Consider the following 18026-nt stretch of genomic DNA (forward strand, 5'->3'; position numbering starts at 1 on the left):
TGGCGCAGAGGGGCAGGCCCAGCCTGCACTGTGTCTGGGTCAGGTGCAGCCTCCTGCCGAGTTCCTGCACCAGGGTAGGTGAGGGCTTCAGGGTAATCTCCCACTTCAATGCAGTCAGTGGCCTGTGCTCTCCACTGCCATGCTGGAACCACATTTATTTATTGACAAATAAAATTTGCAGAATTTTAAAATATTGTGTGCAGAACTTCTAATTTTTTGGCACAGAATTCTCTCAGGAGTATTTTCCATAAACCCATGTTGATTTATATTAATTACACTGTCTTCCTTTAGTTCTTTATTAGTCAGGTTCCATATCAACTGCTCCATTATCTTGTTCAGGATCGATGTCAGGCTGACAGTTCTATAATTACCTGGGTCATTCTTTTACCCTTTTTAAAAATCAGCATAATGTTACCTTTCTGCTGATCTTTTGGAACTTTTCCAATGTTCCAAAGCTTATTGAACGCTCCTCAGCAAGCTCCCCAGCCTGCTTTTTTAAAACTCTTGGATGCAAGACTTTAAAATGTCTAAATGAGTGAATTGGCTAGGGTAACCAGACAGCAAATATGAAAAATTGGGATGGGGGGTAATAGGAACCTATATAAGAAAAAGACCCAAAAATCGGAACTGTCCCTATAAAATCGGGACATCTGGTCACCCTAGAATTGGCTGCTCTATCAGCTTTCCACTACTCTTCTAATAAGAGTGATTCAGAAGATGATAAAGGAGGTGGCAGTGGTAATGGATCAAATAGTCCATTGTACTCAGACCTAGTCGAAGATTGCATGGAGGTTTCTGGGACATCATCTTTCCTAGAGGCCTGCTTATGCAATCCAGTCAGAACTACATGAACAAGTGAGCAAGACAATCCATTGGGGGGCGTGGCAGGAGGAGCGCTGCTGGGGGGTAGGGAAGGGTGGCCGGAGGAGGGAGAGAATGAGCAGGAAACCTCGCCACCCGGAACACAGGGAATTTAGGGTCCTGGGCTAAGGGGGCCCCGGGGTCCTGGCCTGCAGCTCTAAAGCCCCTTTCAGAATGCGGCCCTGAGTCCTCTGGCCCGTGGAGGAGCAGGGGCAGCCACACAGCCAGCGGCCAGAAAGAAGCGGCCCTTTCTCCTACAGCCCACTTCATCAAAAACTTATGGTCAAATAAATTTGTTAGTCTCTAAGGTGCCACGTACTCTTATACTTTTTGCAGATACAGACTAACACAGCTGCTACTCTGAAACCTGTCAGAGTCTACTGAATCTAAAGCATTTTGGGGTGGGGACCCAACCCCCCCAAAACCCAGTAAATCTCTAGTCCTTAGGGGTTCAAAGTTAGCCATTTAAATATGAAGCAAGAATATATTGATTTCTCATCAATTTCGTTCCTTCCTTAAATGCCTTGTCACCCAAATTCTCCATAGCCAGATAGATACATATTGTGTCGCAGAAGCTTACTCAGCTGCAGATAAACCAGTTCCAATAGAGCTCAGAGCCCAGTCCCCATGTTTCTCTGTGTACAGTAATTCCTCACCTAACGGTGTAGTTATGTTCCTGACAAATGCGACTTTAAGTGAAACGATGTTAAGCGAATCCAATTTCCCCATAAGAATTAGTGTAAGTAGAGGGGATTAGGTTCTGGAGGGAAAAAAGATTGCCAGACAAAAGGCATTATATACATTTTAAATAAGCAATTTAATACAGGTACTGTACAATAGTTGGGAGGTGCCCCTGCCTTATCCAACACAGGCACAGCCCACTGGCACTGGAGATGAGACAGGCAAGGAGTCTGAAGGTGCTGTAGACTAGGAGAAGCACATTGCGCAGCAGCGGCAGCTTTCCCTACTCTGCAAGCACTAGGGGGGCAGGGGGAGGCTCAACCTTCAGCCCACCCACTCCCCCCTTTCCTCCGAGTCCCCATCCTTGACCTGCCTCTTCTCCCCCCCACCTCCCCTTTTACTTCCTACACTGTCTCCTTGCTCCTCCCCCTTCCTCCCCTGCATTCTAAAGCCGCAAGCCAGCTGGTTGCCTGGGGCAGGAGGGAGGGGGAAGTCTGCACACCGAGTCCTCACTCCTCCCCACTCCCTCCTGTCCCCAAAATGCCGCAAGCCAACTGATTGCTGCGGGCAGGAGGCGGGGGAGAAGGGGGAAGGTGCCTATCCATGGGGTCTGCCAGCAAGTGAGAGGCAGTGTGTGTGGAGAGCGGGCAGGGGGGTGCGTAGGGAGGCTGCCAGCTGTGGAGAAAGCAGGCAGCCAAACAACATAAGAGTGGAGCATTGCACAACTCTAAATGAACATGTTCCCTGACTGTTCAGCAATGTAACAATGAAACTGTGTTAACCGGGATGACTTAAAATGAGGAGTTACTGTTTACCATTCTGCTTAGGGGTATGCATTTTTCACACTCTGAGCAGCATAATTATGCTGGCCTAATTATCTAGTGTAGACCAGGCCTACGTTGCTCCGCAGGAGCATTCTTTTGTGGGAAGAAGGAGAAACGTGCCTTTTTCTGTTCTCCTAATCTCTCACTCACATATTTATTTTTTCTTCCCTCTTGCTGTGTCCCAAATGCCTCTGACTGGGGGAGAGATCAGATCCAGAATGGCAAGCTTTTCATCTAATGACTGTCTTTCTACTCATGCTCTGAAATTTAAGTGCCCCTGGGTTGCTATGTAATGATTCTTCAGGTTCATTTATATAGTTAATATGGTGAAATAAGGCATTTCTGTTGAGAAGTTTATGTTCTGCTAATTAGGATTTAGTAATTGCACACAGTTCTGGAAGTACTCAACTGGAGTGAGGACTTAAGGGGTGTAAGCAACCTCAAGTGCCTCATGGAAGGTCTGAACTGTTTCCAGTATTTGCAGGAAGAGAGCCACTGTTTAAATATATCTGACGGGTAGAGGCCAGTCTCAGAAAGGAAGTAGCAAATTTTCCATTGTTGGCTGCTTTATTAAAAGACATTATCACATGAGCTTCTTCTGGGTCTTGCTGAATGCAATTCGCAAATCCCAGTAAGATCACATTTTATGCCTATTTTTAGTCTTTCAAGAAGTCTGAGATACCACTAATCTACTTTTGACATGGAGAATATAAAGTGAATATTTGTACAATGGCTATAAACCCTGTTTAGAGAACAGTTAAAATAATTTTAAAATAAATCTTCCAGAAGTGATTTCATTGTGCATAGTTAGGCTTAAAGGATTATATTTTTTATCAGTACATGTCGGCAAATGTCAATTTCATCCTAGGCATGCAAATATTTTCCTCAATAACAATAAACATGTACAGATAAGCAAAGTTAGAAAAATGCTACTTGAGAACTTACTAGAGTTTGATTTAAGAATATTTACTTTGTCAATATTACATGTTAAAATACACAATTTGTTTTTTCATTACTATAAAGTTTTATCTTTTTCAATATTAAAAGTTTTATCTTTTTCAATATTAAAATTCAACTAAAATTAAATAAGTATTGCCAACCACTCTATAATTTCCCCAAATTGCAAAAATTTTAATAGATTAACATAAAAAAAGCTTAAAAATTAACATCAATATTATCCCTCAAAATTGTTTTTTAGAAACTTTAATTTCTGCCAAGTCTATGCATAGTATATGGTACACAGATATGAACTTGACTGGTCAAGACCATGGCATTTAGAAAAAATAAGGCTAAAACCTTGATTAATAGGGTGTCTAATGAATATGCTGACAGATATTTCTTGTTTTGTCTTCAGTGTTTCATCTTAATCTGTTCTGTGAGTTTTTTCATGATGAGGTTATTACATACTTTAATACACTGTGCTAAAGTAGCAGATAGAGCCCTTCTTTCCACCAGTAAGCTAAGACCAATTTTCCTGCTATTGTAGAACATTTTTTTATTAACAAGAATGATCAGGGTCTAATTAAGGGCATAGACATGGAAATCAATTAATATGTGCTGATGTCTGGAGGACCCACTACAGATGACTTAATTTTGTGCTCTACAATAAGTGAACAAAGGCTATTTGGGAAAAGAAAGATTAAATGTTTTCCATTTATTGACAAGTGTGCTATAGTTCAATTTACATTATGATTTTTGGATTATACCGATAAATGTTCTATAGCAGGTTTTCTGAAGGCACTGTGCCTTATTAATAGAAGACCTCATAGCTACACTCTGCCACTATTAAATCCTTTCTAAGAGGAAGATAGTACAATTGTTGTGAATGTGGATGAGAAATGAGTGATTCAGTTAATTTTTTCTGTAGATATCTTCCTGTGAATGTGTATAAGTAAACTAAAAAAGACTTTTGAGGAAAACCTAAAATCTGTGTTTTCATGATACTAAGTGATTTTTCCTTTTTATTTTGCAGCAACGCTCCTCTTGCTTTTTCCTCCAAAGTATGTTATATTAAGTTTCGTGAAGCATCAAGTGTTGGTGTGGCCCAGCATCTAACTAACACCGTTTTTATTGATAGAGCTCTGATAGTCGTACCCTGTGCAGAAGGTTGGTATTTCAGACATTCTTCTGTAACGTTGGTCTTTGTCCTATATGTTAATTGCCTTTAGCTTTCTCAGAAACTGGCAAGTAACTGACGCACTTCTTTTTATTTTTCTCCCTCATCTTTTTGTAAGCAAAATTTTAGATTTGAAAAAGGTAAAAAGTATAAACTGTTAAAAGAAAACGTAGTAAAATATGTTGGCTACACTTTTAAACATCTCTTGTATTCATTTAGCAGTAACTATGCATAAGCAAAATTAATAAGTTAATTTAAATTAGTAGTTTTTCCATACTTGTATGTGGAAATACTTCAAAAAAAATTATGAAATAAGACTGCTATCCTCCAGTCTGATCCACATGAGCAGACCCTCATGCCTATCCAGAGTCTTCATTCACGTCAGTGTGTTCCTGCAAAGGTGAGGGAGTCTCCCTGCACAGAGCAGATTGCAGTTCAGGGCCTAACTGTGCTTTGGTTTATTGTTGTTTTTAAAAAGTTTAGTAATCCTTCACCTCTTAAATTATAACATCAGTTAAGCTGCAACTTCATTTGGGACCAGATTTGTAAAGGCGTATATAGGAATTGCTGCACTCAGCATTGCAATACCTAACTAGTTTAGAAATCAGTCTCTCTTTCTAGTGAGATTTAGGCACTATGGAGCCCAAATCCTTCAGAAAAATGAGACTGAGACTTCTAAATGAGTTAGACATTGTAGTGCTGAGTGCAGCAATGCCTGTATGCATTTTAAAATCTGAGCCTTAAGCTAAATTTAGATAAATTATTTAATCAAATCTTTAAATAAAACTTCAGAACTGGACTGTCTTCAGGAATTCCAGTTCTAATGTTAAGTACAGACATGACTAAGTATTTTGTCAGTTTAGGTTTCTCCAGTAGAAATATTTTCAATGTTTATGGTTCCATTTACTACTTGAGTATAAAATGTTCAAGTTACTAGTTAAGCGCTTTGCAAATTATGGTCTTGATACTGCAATCTGATGCACATAGACAGATCCGTGCACATATGCAGTGCCCCATTGACTTCATTGGGATGCCATGTGGCATTTAGGCCAGGCCTACACTTAAAATTTATATCAGCATAGCTACGTTGCTCAGAGGTTTGAAAAATCCGCTATTGCTATGCTGACCTAACCCACTCTGATGATGCAGTTAGGCTCCATCAGTCTAGTGACTGCCACTCAGGGAGGTGGATTACCTACAGTGACAGGTAAAACTCATTACATCGCTGTAGGAAGTGTCTACGTTACGGTACTACAGCAGCGTAGGTATAGTGCCATAGCTATGCTGCTTTAGTGACTGTAGTATAGGCAAGCCCTAAGTGTCTGTCCACATAGATCAGATTGTAGGATCTGGGCCATAAGTCCATAGAAATAACTTTCTTAAACCAGTGGAATGCAACCATCTTTAGGTGTACATACCAGCTGTCTTCCCTTGCACAGGAAATCAGAGTGAGCTAATGGTAATCTGCAAAGCTAATACGTCTGTTGAATGCCACCACTAACCAAATAGTCAGTTAATTAATAAATCTAAATTGATCTCTTAAAAAAAATACTGTTTGGGTCCACACAGTCTGTTTTTTGGCTTCTTTGGGTTTGTTAACATTACCCCCGAGAGAGCCTTATTTTGGCACAGCAAACATACCAAGAGCTGTTGCTTGAGTTCTATGCCTACAGCAAGGGTGGGCAAACTTTTTGGCCTGAGGACCACATCGGGGTTCTAAAACTGTATGGAGGGTTGAGTAGGGAAGGCTATGCCTCCCCAAACAGCCTGGCCCCTCCCACTTCCCTCCCCTGACTCCCCCCCGCAGACCCCTGACCCATCTAAACCTCCCTGCTCCTTGTCTCCTGGCTGCCACCGTCTCTCCTCCCCGGGACCCCTCACATCTAACTGTCCCCTTGGGACCCCACTCCCTATCCAGCCCCCCCTGCTCCCTGTCCCCTGATTGCCCTGACCCCTAGCCACACCCCTGCCCCTTGACAGGTCCCCCCGGAGACTCCCATGCCTATCCAACTGCCCCCTATCTCCTGACTGCTCCTCGGTACTCTCTGCCCTTTATCCAACCCCCAACCTCTTCCCCCCCCCCCCGGCTCCCTGCCCCCTTATCATGCCACTCAGAGTACCAGGACTGGCAGCCATGCTGCCTGGCCAGAGCCAGCCATGCCACCATACTGCCTAGCAGGAGCTTGCAGCCCCACTGCCCAGAGTGCTGGCGGCACCACGAGCTGAGGCAGGGAAGGGAGACAGGCTGGGAGCTCAGGGGCCAGGCAGGATGGTCACACAGGCCGGATGTTGCCTGCGGGCTGTAATTTGCCAATCTCTGGCCTACAGAATGATCCGTACTGGGATGTCTGTAGCAATCTGAGCAGAGCAAGCAGACTTTCGTGGATCCTTGAAAGTATTTTTTTTTAAAGGTTATTTAAATCTTATTTATGTGCTACTGTGCCCACAACCATGTTAATTTGGACATACAGCACATATTTCTGAGCTTCATGGAGTATAGGTTTTGACTATTTACCTTTAAGTCAGGGAGAAAAAAATAATACTGTATCCAATTGAAACTGCAAAAGGAATCCAGGTGGGCCGAAGATATCTGATGAGCGTTGATACACTTGAAACGGTCCCACAAGATCATTCATGAGGATGATCGGGAACAATTTTAGTTTTTATGTCTCATCTAGAAAACTCAAACACTGGTTCAGTACTGCCAGAGAGGGAAGATTGCTTCCTAATGAATCAACACCACTTCTTGGGTTTTCCTTGTGATGGGGTCACAGTCTAAGGTGGCATGGCAGCAGGCAGGTAAAGGTGAATTTTTCTGTGTCTCTTAGTGATAAATAATATTAGAGGAAGAATACAACAGAAGTTAAGAGAACATATTTTTTACCTCCCCAATCATGTTCAAGCCATTTCATAGCTGACAGAGGCAATGTGAAAGCAGGACTATTATTGTATAGCAGTTTGTTTACAAGTCACTGTGGACTCTACAGAAAAATACAGAGCTTGTATACAACTAACTGAATATATGATTGGGTTGTGGGACAAACCCACTTGAAAATTTCACACCATAAATATGCTGTTTCTGTACAACGTTATTACAAAACCATTCATGTTAGTTTGTAAATACTATCTGTGTTGACGATAGTTTAACTTTCCAAGGAGATGTGTGCTGATATATATGGCTCTGGAGAACACAGTGCAATTTTTGGTGATACAGCTGTAAACGTGATTGATACTATGGGCTGCTGAAGCAGTATCAGCCGTGTTCTACTGCAAAGTTTAAATTCTGCCGTTGGCCAAAAGTGCCATTTCTGAAAGGCCTGGTGTACAGAAATGAAGCTTGATGAAATGGATAGAAAAGGATACAGAAGGCTCGGTTTAAAAAAAATAAATATAGAGTGCCTTTCAACATGCAACCTCAGTAGTGTGTGAAGAGGGAACCCCTAAGCATTGAAAATAATGTTCATTTTATTATAATCATATATGTACTTCACCACTGCTACTTTATTAACCAAAAATGATATTTTAAATGAAGTAAAATTCCATTTCACTGTCAAAATGTTACCCTTTTCTTTGTTTGTGCATCACAGGTTTTCTGGGGTTGTTTCTGTTTATATTTTTTTGTTTTTGTTTTGTTTGTTTTTTAAATGTTATACCTTCAGAAAGCAAAGGTTGAAACGTAACAAAGATGTTGCCCTAACCATCATTCTAAACTTTATGTCCACATTTTCTGGTAGATGGATTTTGACTATTAATTTGGTTTTGTATGTTTTCTCTGTGTGATATTTGTGCATTATTAGATGACTAGACTGGCCAAGGCAGACCTGTTACTCTTGCCTGAGTTAGGCATTGTTTGCCATGCCACTAAACCTGCCGTCAAGTGAAACCTTCATGGGGGAAATGAGATCGAAGTCTGGCCCGCTGAAGATGGACGCCCTGTCTCTGTTTTTATTTTTTATTTTGCTTTCCTTTCTTTTTTTTTTATTTTGTCCCTTTTTTTGTTTTGTTTTTTGTTTTTGCTGAATCTCTTTCACTTCTACTTGTGAACTGGTTCTTCAGTTCTGTAAAAATGGTGTTTTATAAAGGGTTCATGATGTTTCATTTTAAAGTTGACTTTCTGATGCTGTTTATGAGGGTGGTGGATGGTATAGACACCAAGTGTTGAATTAGGTCAGCTAAATTCTCTGTTGTAAACTAGGGATAATCACTGCCTTAGAGATATGTTTAAGCATCTTAATTCAACTATGACAGGCAGATCAGTATTTGATGTCTGAAGACTAAAATAGTGATAAAGATATATCAGCTCTCAGATGTGTGTGTTCCTTCTTAGACCATATTTTCAAAAGTACTTCTCTGAAAAAGCCAGCTGAAACTTTCTTTCTTATTACTTCCTTCTTAAGAATCTACCTTTCCAAACAAAGTCGTGGCTCTTAATCAGTCTCTTTCCCATGATCAGAAGCACAGTTTTATTTTAAGCTGTATAACCAGCTGTATAACCAGCACTGCATAATTTGTATTAATTTTTATTATGAAGAAGTTAAGATATCTATTTTGGAATGACTCTTGAGAAAATTCTGAACATTCTAGAATTTTTATTCACTGTGGGTGAAATTCTGACTCCATTGATGTTAACGAAGGTTTCATCATTGACTTCAGTGGGCTTGGGATTTCATGTATTACTATTGTTCAAGAAAAACCTTTACCACACGTTAGTGTAAATGGATTCTGAGGCTTTGATGAGAGAGTGTTCTGTCAGATATGTTGTCTTTTAACATTGCTATATGTGGGAAGATGGAAACAACTTTTTGTTTTTGTTGTTTTTTTGTTGGGGAGGTGTTTGTTTTTTAACATTTACACATTAGAATGGCATTTTCATTTAGATGCAACAGAAAGGAATTTTCTAAGAAATGGTTTCATCCATAAGTTTGTATTTCCCAGTGATCAAATATATTAGGAAAATAATTTATTCTTCTAATCTCCAAATTAGATATGAGCATAAAATGTCTTTGATTGAACATACTTGTTCATCACTGAAGCTGGTGTATTTGTTTTTTTTTTAATCATCCAGCAGTTTATAGTACAAAACACAAGGATACTGATCCCTTCTGAACACTTGCATAAGGATGGAATCTTGTGACTAATACACTATAATTTTACTGATGTCAGGCCTAATTGTCATTTACACTAAGGCCACTTTACATTGCTCTGGCAAGCCATGTCTACACTACAGAGCCAGTGCTATCATAGTTATGCTGGCATAGCTCTTCAGTGCACTTGCAGAACACACTGATAGGAGGAGTTTTCTCCATGTGTGAGAGCGCCACCTCCCTGAACAACATTCTAATGAAAGCATTTTTCTGTCAGCATAGTTGTATCTACACTGGGGCTTTTGACAGCATACCTGTGTCGCTAGGGGATGTGAATTTTTCACACTTCTGACCCATATAGCTATGCCAGTATAAATTTGAAATGTAGATCAAGCCGCTGATCCACCAAAGTGTCCTAAAATGGATGTAAAAGTAATTTACACTCCACTTAAGAGGTCTCTTTGTAATGCTAGAACAGTGTGAAGGGGCCTTATTGCAAATGAGAATCAGATCTGTCATTTATTACTGAACACCCAAAGGTCATTAAAACTATTTTAAGGCACTAGCATAAAGTGAAATAAGTCAAGAAATCGATCTATGACATTGAAATGATACACTTTTTAAATAAATACATATATTTGGGGAAAGCATTTCAGTTCAACTTTTAAGGCTTGACTTCACCCATCCCATAGCAATATGCATTAAGAAAAAGATGCGAGCCTTAAACTTAAATGTCTTAACAGAAGTCAGATTGTGCAATAGCCTAAATGTTGTTTATATTTTTTCTGGGTTTGTATTCCATTTTTATAAAAAAGATTAAGAAAGGTAATAAAATATGTATTTACTCAAGAACATAACAGGTTCCTTTGGAGCTCTTAAATTGATTTTCAATGCTAAATAATCTGATCAGCTTTTTACTAGAGTTCCGGTAGAGGGTGGGGGAAGAGGAAAACTTTTTTTTTCTTTTTTTTTGGTGGAAAATTTCTGAAATTTCTAAACTGTTTCCATTTTTCAGGGTTTTAAATTGATTCATTTTTGGGGACAGTTTCCACAGCATTTTAGTATGTGAAGTTTTTGTTGAATATTTTTGAGCATGAGTTTGATTTTAAAAAATCAATGAAAATATTGAAGAAACGTCTGTAGAACCCAGATATTGATAATTTTTCATGAAAAGATCTTTGAGAAAAAGCCACTTTTTTAAGTAAAATTGTATGGAAAAACTTTGACCAGCTCTACTTAATTTTTTTAACATAGGTGAGAAACCAAAAGTATTAGGGAAATTTCAATAAAAATTTCAATTTAAAATGCATGTTATCCTGGCAGACTGCTATAATAGTTTACCTTATGCGGTCATGAGTCAGCAAAGTTACTTTAGCATGTACCTAATTGTAAATATATGAATAGCCCCATTGACTTCAGTGGCATTGTTCTTACGCTTGAAGTCTAGGCGCATGCTTAAGTACCTTTCTGAACTGATGACCCTCATTCAACTAAATATTTAAGCATGTTCTAAATTCAGTCCCTATTCAACAAAGCACTTAAGCATGTTAAGCACCTACTTAAAGTTAAGCATATGTTTAAGTGCTTGCAGAATAGGGATAGATTTAAGTGTATGCTTAAATTAGTCATGTGCTTAAGTGCACTGTGGGGTCTACGTTAGAATGCAGCATTACTACTAGCTTCCTGTAGGTGGATCCACCCATGTAAAGTCCCATTGACTTTGTGGGATTTTGTATAGGTGCCAAGTGTAAAGACAGGAGGATATCTCTGCAGGATTAGGGCCTCATTGCTCTGTAATATCAACCCTCATGGTTAGTTCATGTTTCAACAGCAATTTAAAAACATAAATTATTATTTCCCCAAAATCAGCTGTGTAAATATATACCTAATCTGCATGCACAGTTACTGTGGTTATGTTGCTAACTATCTGTTCAGCAGCATAATTGACAACTTGTGCAAGCAAATACTTGCTTTTTCATGAGCAGTCATGCAAATCAGGGTTATAAGTTCACATGCTATCACATGTCTAAATTTAAAACAAGGCCTGTAAAGCGCTATATTCATGCTAAATACAATTTTGGCTTTAGATCAGATATGTTTTTTAAAAGTTACGGAAGAAGTTACTGTGAAGGTAATTCTCAGACACTAATAATTTGATTTTATTTTTCTCTTTAAGATGGCTATGTGGCTTGGTCTGTTGTACATTATGGACCAAAGTTTCACAGAATGTATCTTAAAGTTAAATAGCTGTTTTGATTAACAGCAGTGCAATATAAATTCTAGATGAAATTGTGTTTTTTTTATTTCTTTCATTCAGCATCTATTCACATTAAAATTGAGTTTATTTATATTTATTTTCTTTTGGACTGAGCAACTCAAATACATTCTAGAGCTGCAAATTGTGGTGCATATTTTCAAAACATTCTTTTAGTCAAATAACTCCCGTGGGCTTTAATGGGAATTGCACTGCCAAGACTTTGCATAGTGCTTTGAAAATTTACCCTATATTTTACTTTTAAATCAGGAGTCCTTTTGTATGTATTCATTATAAACTCCTGAAGTTAGAGATCTGTAATGAAAATGTATGTGCAAATTGAAGTACTACCAGAAGAGTACTGTTATAGTACTTATAAAGTTCATTATTGTAGAAAGCGGTTAATACCTCTAAATTGCATGAGGTAATGTATGAGGGCTGTTTTATGGTTACTTTGGCAATTTGGTGCAGATTAGGGAGTCCTGAATTATTTAGTATGATTAGGAATTCTCTCACAGTTTTTCAGTTCACTGTTTAGATTTTGTGGTGATTTAATTCCCTTGCATTGGAAATCAGTATCTGCATTTAGCAAATTGTTTTAAATATTATAGAGTTTAATACTCTGAAGATTTCTTAGCCCAGCATTTTTGTTATAACTATACATATAGTCATCATTCATTTTATTCAGATGAGAAATTATTTTAAAAAACTATTGGCATGACAACAGCGAGAGTTTGTTAGTCACAGTTGCAATATATATTTTTTATGAAAGTGTAGTCTATTTAGAAGAGAAACGTAATTGAGCAACTATCTCAGTAAATTTACAGTTAGATTACAAGACACACAAGTCTCTTGTAGTCCCAGTTATATTGAGACAACCTAGAAAGAGAAACAGTGCAAGTCTTTTTTTTTTTTTTTGTTTTCCCCCCCCTATTGATTCTACCTGCAGTACAGAGTTTGTATGGGGTCATTGGTCATTTTTATATTTATTTATTTATCAAAAGCAGGTAGCAGCCATAAAAGAAAAGGGACAGATTTCAATTAGCACATACTTCTTTTTTTTTTTTTTTTTTTTTAAACTAGTTTGGTTATTTGCCATTTCTGGGGATTAAACTTTAAAAAATGTTCTTCTTTTCTGTATCTGATGTTCTGTGTGCTATTAGTGATGCAGCCTACACGAACGGTTGTCATGTGTAACACAACTTTCGATCACCGCGAAAACACCGCCCTGGGAAAGCGTCCATGCTTGATATCGTTTGGTTCATGAACATTAAGTTTCCAGTACAGGTGACCCATAGCTCAAAGTGTTAAATAATTGTCTACATTATTCAGTTTTTAAAATAATAATCCATTAATGAGATTGCTAGTCTTTGAAGTTTTGCTGACTTTTGTTTTTCCTAGTAGAGCAGGGTAAAAGGAAAAACTTAAGTTCTTATTTGTTTTTTGTAAGGATCTGGTAGATAGATTCATTTTTCTTTACTATTGTTTTTAAGTGCAAGGGTAAATTGTAAAATCATAAAAAGAATAACATTGGTTTGGTGTTCAAACTTTCTCTAACACTTCCATTTGCTTCTCCAGGTAAAATCCCAGATGAAGCCAAAGCCCTCTCTTTATTGGCTCCTGCTCCTACTATGACAAGCCTGATGCCTGGTGCAGGGTTGCTTCCTATACCCACACCAACTCCGCTGACTACTGTAAGGAAAATTTAATCTCTTTGACTTGGAGTTAATAAGCTGTTCTGTTTCTTCTAGTTCCCTCCTTCAGCCCATCTAAGAATTCTCCCCTTCTGGGTTCAGAGAAAAGGAATAGCCCAGTTCCATGACATCACATCCTGTCTACTAAGTTGTAATATCCTAGTCCCATGACATCACACCCTACCTAGTAAGTCAGTGAAGACACTAAATCCCTCTGTCTTGATTTTTCTCAAGAAGTCAGCCTACAGTATGGCCAGCACATTCATGCTGTTTTTCTCTATTTCCAAATTTCTATTCTGCAAAGTACTGGGCTAGATTCTGTCTTTGATTACATCCATCTTAGTTGAATGGGTATAGACAGGAGCAAAATCTGACCCAATGCGTATACTACCAACCATTCCCCTTCCCCAAATAATAATATAGTTTAAACACATTCAGTCTTTTGGAAGGCTACAATGCCATGTTAGGATGCTCAAGCACACTCCCTCCAATGACAGGGGCTATTGCACATTTGTCTCAAAATGCTATCACTGCAAAAAGAACGGAGGCTTTTATATTCTCTAGCTTCTACTTATTGCATATTCAACTTCCCTTCTGTTTCTGCTAACCCTTTCTGGCAGCAACAGGCTACCATCCCCCTTCCCTCTCCACCAGGAACGGAGGAATAAGCAGAACTTCCTTCAACAAAACTAGGCTTAATGAGTCCTCCCTCTGTCCCCTGTCACCAGCCCCACGTTATTTGAGGAAAGGAGGCCTTGAGCTACTGACCTTGCTGCAGCTCTGCATTCACCAGAACTGTTATTGATACTATCCTAGATTTCTGCATTGTACGTTTGACAGCATCACTACAGACACTGGCAACAACAGTGTGCCCTTGAATGGCTCCTCACCAAACTCTGTTACAGGCATCATTACCAACACTTTCAACTTCTTAGTTTGATATTGATCAAACCTCTAGAAGAAATGAACGTTCTAAGGTCTCTTCCTCATATACAAAATGGCATAAGAAAAGCAGGCGTAGCTAAGGGCTCAGGCAACAGTTTTAGAAACATTGGAAAGGACTCTTTTCTTCCTTCTGGTAAGGATTATTCCTTTCTAGAATATGATTATTTCTGCCCTGTTAGTCCTTGTAGACAATGTGAATATTCATAAAGAAGCAGTAGTCATCAAGCTACTAGTTAGACACACATGATAGATTCCTACTGACTCTCTGCAAACTAATATGCACAGAATGACACCGGCTCACCCTAGTAGTTTTATTAGGGACACTGTAGTATTTTAAAAAATTTCCTTCTAAAATGAAAAGACAAAATTCCTTAAAAATTATTAATAGTTCAATCCTTTTGTAATTTCCTGTAAACAGGGAAATTCATTAGTCAAAAATGTTGTTACTGACACTTCAACGACTTGTGCCCATAAATGCCCCTGCTCCAGCCATAAATAATCCACTGTTGGGAATTTAAACCAGATTAATCTAATCACCTAGCACAAATTATCCCTGTTTATTATAAGTCATCTTTCAGAAGTTAACTGCTCACTTTATCTGCACTTTAGGACTTTAGCCAAGAAAAAGTATTCAACCTTCAGCATTTTAAATAATTTTTTAGAATCTCTGCCCAATTCTACTCTCAGAGTTTTTTGTTATTAAAGTAATTCAGGAAGAATTTAAGACATATTGACCAGTACTCTGTTGCAGCCTAAAATAAATTCAGGTACTAATTTTTATAGCACTGCGAATGATACAATAGACCTAATGCATAGACTGATCAGGAGTTATGACATTTGTTATAAATACTTCTTCAATAGCAAAGAACTTGCTTTGTTCTTTGTGGAGAAGATAATGCTTAGACTTGGACTCAACTGGTCAACTGATTTTACTAACCACATAATGTTATGGCATCTGTCATGAGAGATCACTTCCACATTTTGGAAAGTAAAGGCATTATTGCATTTTGATGCTGCAGAAAATGACTGACTATTTTTTGTAAGGAAAACAATTTCTAATTTAATTTATAGTTGAAGATAGTGAGATAGTAAAGAAATTTTGTCCAGAGGATATTGGCTTGCATAACCTGTCGTGTGCCTTTTCCACTTCTCTCATTCAATTAAAAGCTTATCTAACCTTTCCTTTGAGTGGATGGATGTAGTTTGTTTAGAAAACATGCAGATTAGGAAAGTAATCACACCTATCAAAACAAGGAAACTTCTAACCCCTTGTTTCAGGCTTTGCAGATTCCAACTTGATTCAGCATCTTCCGTTGTCATTCAGTCGAAGCAAGGCAAATATTTCTGAGTCAGAGATTTTTTTTTCCCACTATAGGTGGATGGATGTAAATGTGGATGTTTTAACATATTTTAAGAAAATTTATCATCAACACAAATGTAGTGGTTGTGTTGTTTCAGTTTTAAAGATTTGTTTTTAATATTGTCAATGTATGTTTGGGAAACCAGATTTGCCGTAAATAGCGCTCAGGTATTTTCAGACTCATGTATGAGAGAAGGCCATTACCTGTAGCATTTTTATCTCTGGTAATTTATAGACTAAAATGAAAAGGGTTTCCAGTCCCCAAAAGTGTATTTATTTTTCCATTGCATGTTCAGATTAGATCAAAAGATAATGTTTGTACTTCATGGTCCAAGAGACACAGACAAGGCTTTCATCTTGGGGCCAAAAGACCAAACACATCAAGACACTTGATAATAGCCTTTAATAGGCCGAGAGACTACTTACACTAGCTCTGAGTTCCTTGCGTATAGTACAACCAGAAAATACTAACCTTTTTAAATGCTAGATAAAGGACTGATAGTTGTGCTTGTGTAAAACATTTGACGATATTTGATGTTTAGAAAATTCCTAGTTCTGTATTCTTTATGGATTCTCCAGAAGGTAAAAGGAGTGAACACAAGCCAAAGTGAGCTGCTGTTTGCCAATGAATACATTCTGGCAGAAGAGGAAAGAGGGTGAAGTTTGGTGCCAGTGACGTAAAACTGGAGAATCATTAAATTTAAACTAAAGCTCAAGATTTCCATTCTGGATCTTAGAAATCACCTCATCTCTGCATTTTGAAAAAGGGGCAGATCTTAACTACTTGTGTTTGTAACTTCAGTTATCAACTAGTATTTCTGTGTTACTTAAAAAGTAACACGGAAGTTTATACCGTATGAAGATTTGGAAATAATTCTAGAAGTCTGAACCAGAGATTGACATACATTTTTTCTTATCTCTGGTTCAGCAACAGTAGTTGGGAAATCTTGAGAATATTCTTTGTACTCCAACAACAGATATTTAGTCCTGGCAGCTCAGAATACAGAAGATTTTAAAAGTCACACTTTTCTGATTACTATCTCATTTATTCCTCTTCAGTTATGGCATGATTTTTGCAGCTAATATCTTGAAGAGCTGCTAGAAATAATATAAATGCTTTATACTAGGAAATTCTCAACTTTTTCATAGCATATATTACATCGTAATGGAATGTGTGTCTGGTAGACCAACTCCTCCCATCTCTCCAGTCATAATCCTATATACAATTGTGCGGCATGCTTACATGGAATGGTAGTATTAAGAAAGTCTTAGGTACTTTAATTGTTTGGGGGTTTTTTTGGTTTTTTGGTTTTTTTTTTTAAAGCAATTAGTGTTTTGTCTATTTTGGAAAAAATAAGTAATTATCTCCTGCTCTTTGTTTAATTTCTTTCTGTCATCTGTCCTGTTTCCCACTCTTTCCCCCCGTCAGTTATGTGTTTCTCTTTTGCCTGATCATCTTCTCTCCCTGCATGTGATTTTTGTTGCTGCCTGTTCCTCTTTGTTACGGGCATATGCTGTTTGGCCTTTTGGTTCATTTCTCTGCTCCCCTGCAGGCTTGTCCTCCATTTCCAGAGGTATGCTTCCTGGTGGTCCTCCTCCCCACTTGCCTGGTTTCTTTGTTTCTTTGAACATTTTTCACCTGGTGAAGGGCTCCCTGCACCTCTCGTCCTAGTGCATGGCACTTCCATTTCCTGAGAGCAATTACTCTTTACTTTCTTCCTCCTCCTTTTTTTTATGTTGCAATAACCCCTGGTGGATGTAGCTAGACTGTCACGTCTTTGTTTTTAGACACCTGGACTCATGTAGAAGCAATTGGAAATAAGGAGGAAATGGTACCATGTCACTTACCACCTCTCTGTTGCCAACCAGCTAGTGCTTTACAGTACACAGAATTGCTGCATTATGCTGTTTGAATGCTAGAATTCCAGGTTTTCCACCAGCATAAGGAATATGAAAATTTAGCAATTGGCAAGATACTTGTTAAAATCACTTTGGAATTCAACTGTGTCTGTACATAATGAAAAGCGTGATAGTTGTTGGATTTTTAAAACCTAATCTCTCTCAATCTACCAGGGTTAGAAACAACTATGATATACTAGCTATGGAATTCTGTTTTCCAGTGGTACATGGTGTTCATTTACCTCTTTGGTCTTGCTGAAGATCTATCACTGATCCCCAACACTAAGGCTGCTTCTGTAGTTCTGGGC

At 38.3% G+C, this 18026-nt stretch overlaps 1 protein-coding gene across 5 annotated transcripts in view; it reads left to right on the top strand.

Annotated features, from left to right (window-relative positions):
- SREK1 (splicing regulatory glutamic acid and lysine rich protein 1) overlaps window positions 1-18026 on the top strand; it is a 50857-nt gene that overhangs the window by 6780 nt on the left and 26051 nt on the right. Inside the window, exons 2-4 of one of the 5 annotated variants that reach the window (XM_075066987.1) lie at window positions 4339-4472; window positions 8280-13107; window positions 13399-13514. In XM_075066987.1, coding sequence (XP_074923088.1) covers window positions 13452-13514 — 63 coding nt within the window. In that variant the 5' untranslated portion in view covers window positions 4339-4472; window positions 8280-13107; window positions 13399-13451. Of the gene's footprint in view, window positions 1-4338; window positions 4473-8279; window positions 13108-13398; window positions 13515-13595; window positions 13702-18026 lie in introns of those variants that run through there. The other 4 variants (XM_075066988.1, XM_032781105.2, XM_032781100.2 and 1 more) reach the window with 4 other exon arrangements.

This window comes from Chelonoidis abingdonii, chromosome 6 (assembly GCF_003597395.2).
Source record: "Chelonoidis abingdonii isolate Lonesome George chromosome 6, CheloAbing_2.0, whole genome shotgun sequence".
NCBI classification, from domain to species: Eukaryota; Metazoa; Chordata; order Testudines; family Testudinidae; genus Chelonoidis; species Chelonoidis abingdonii.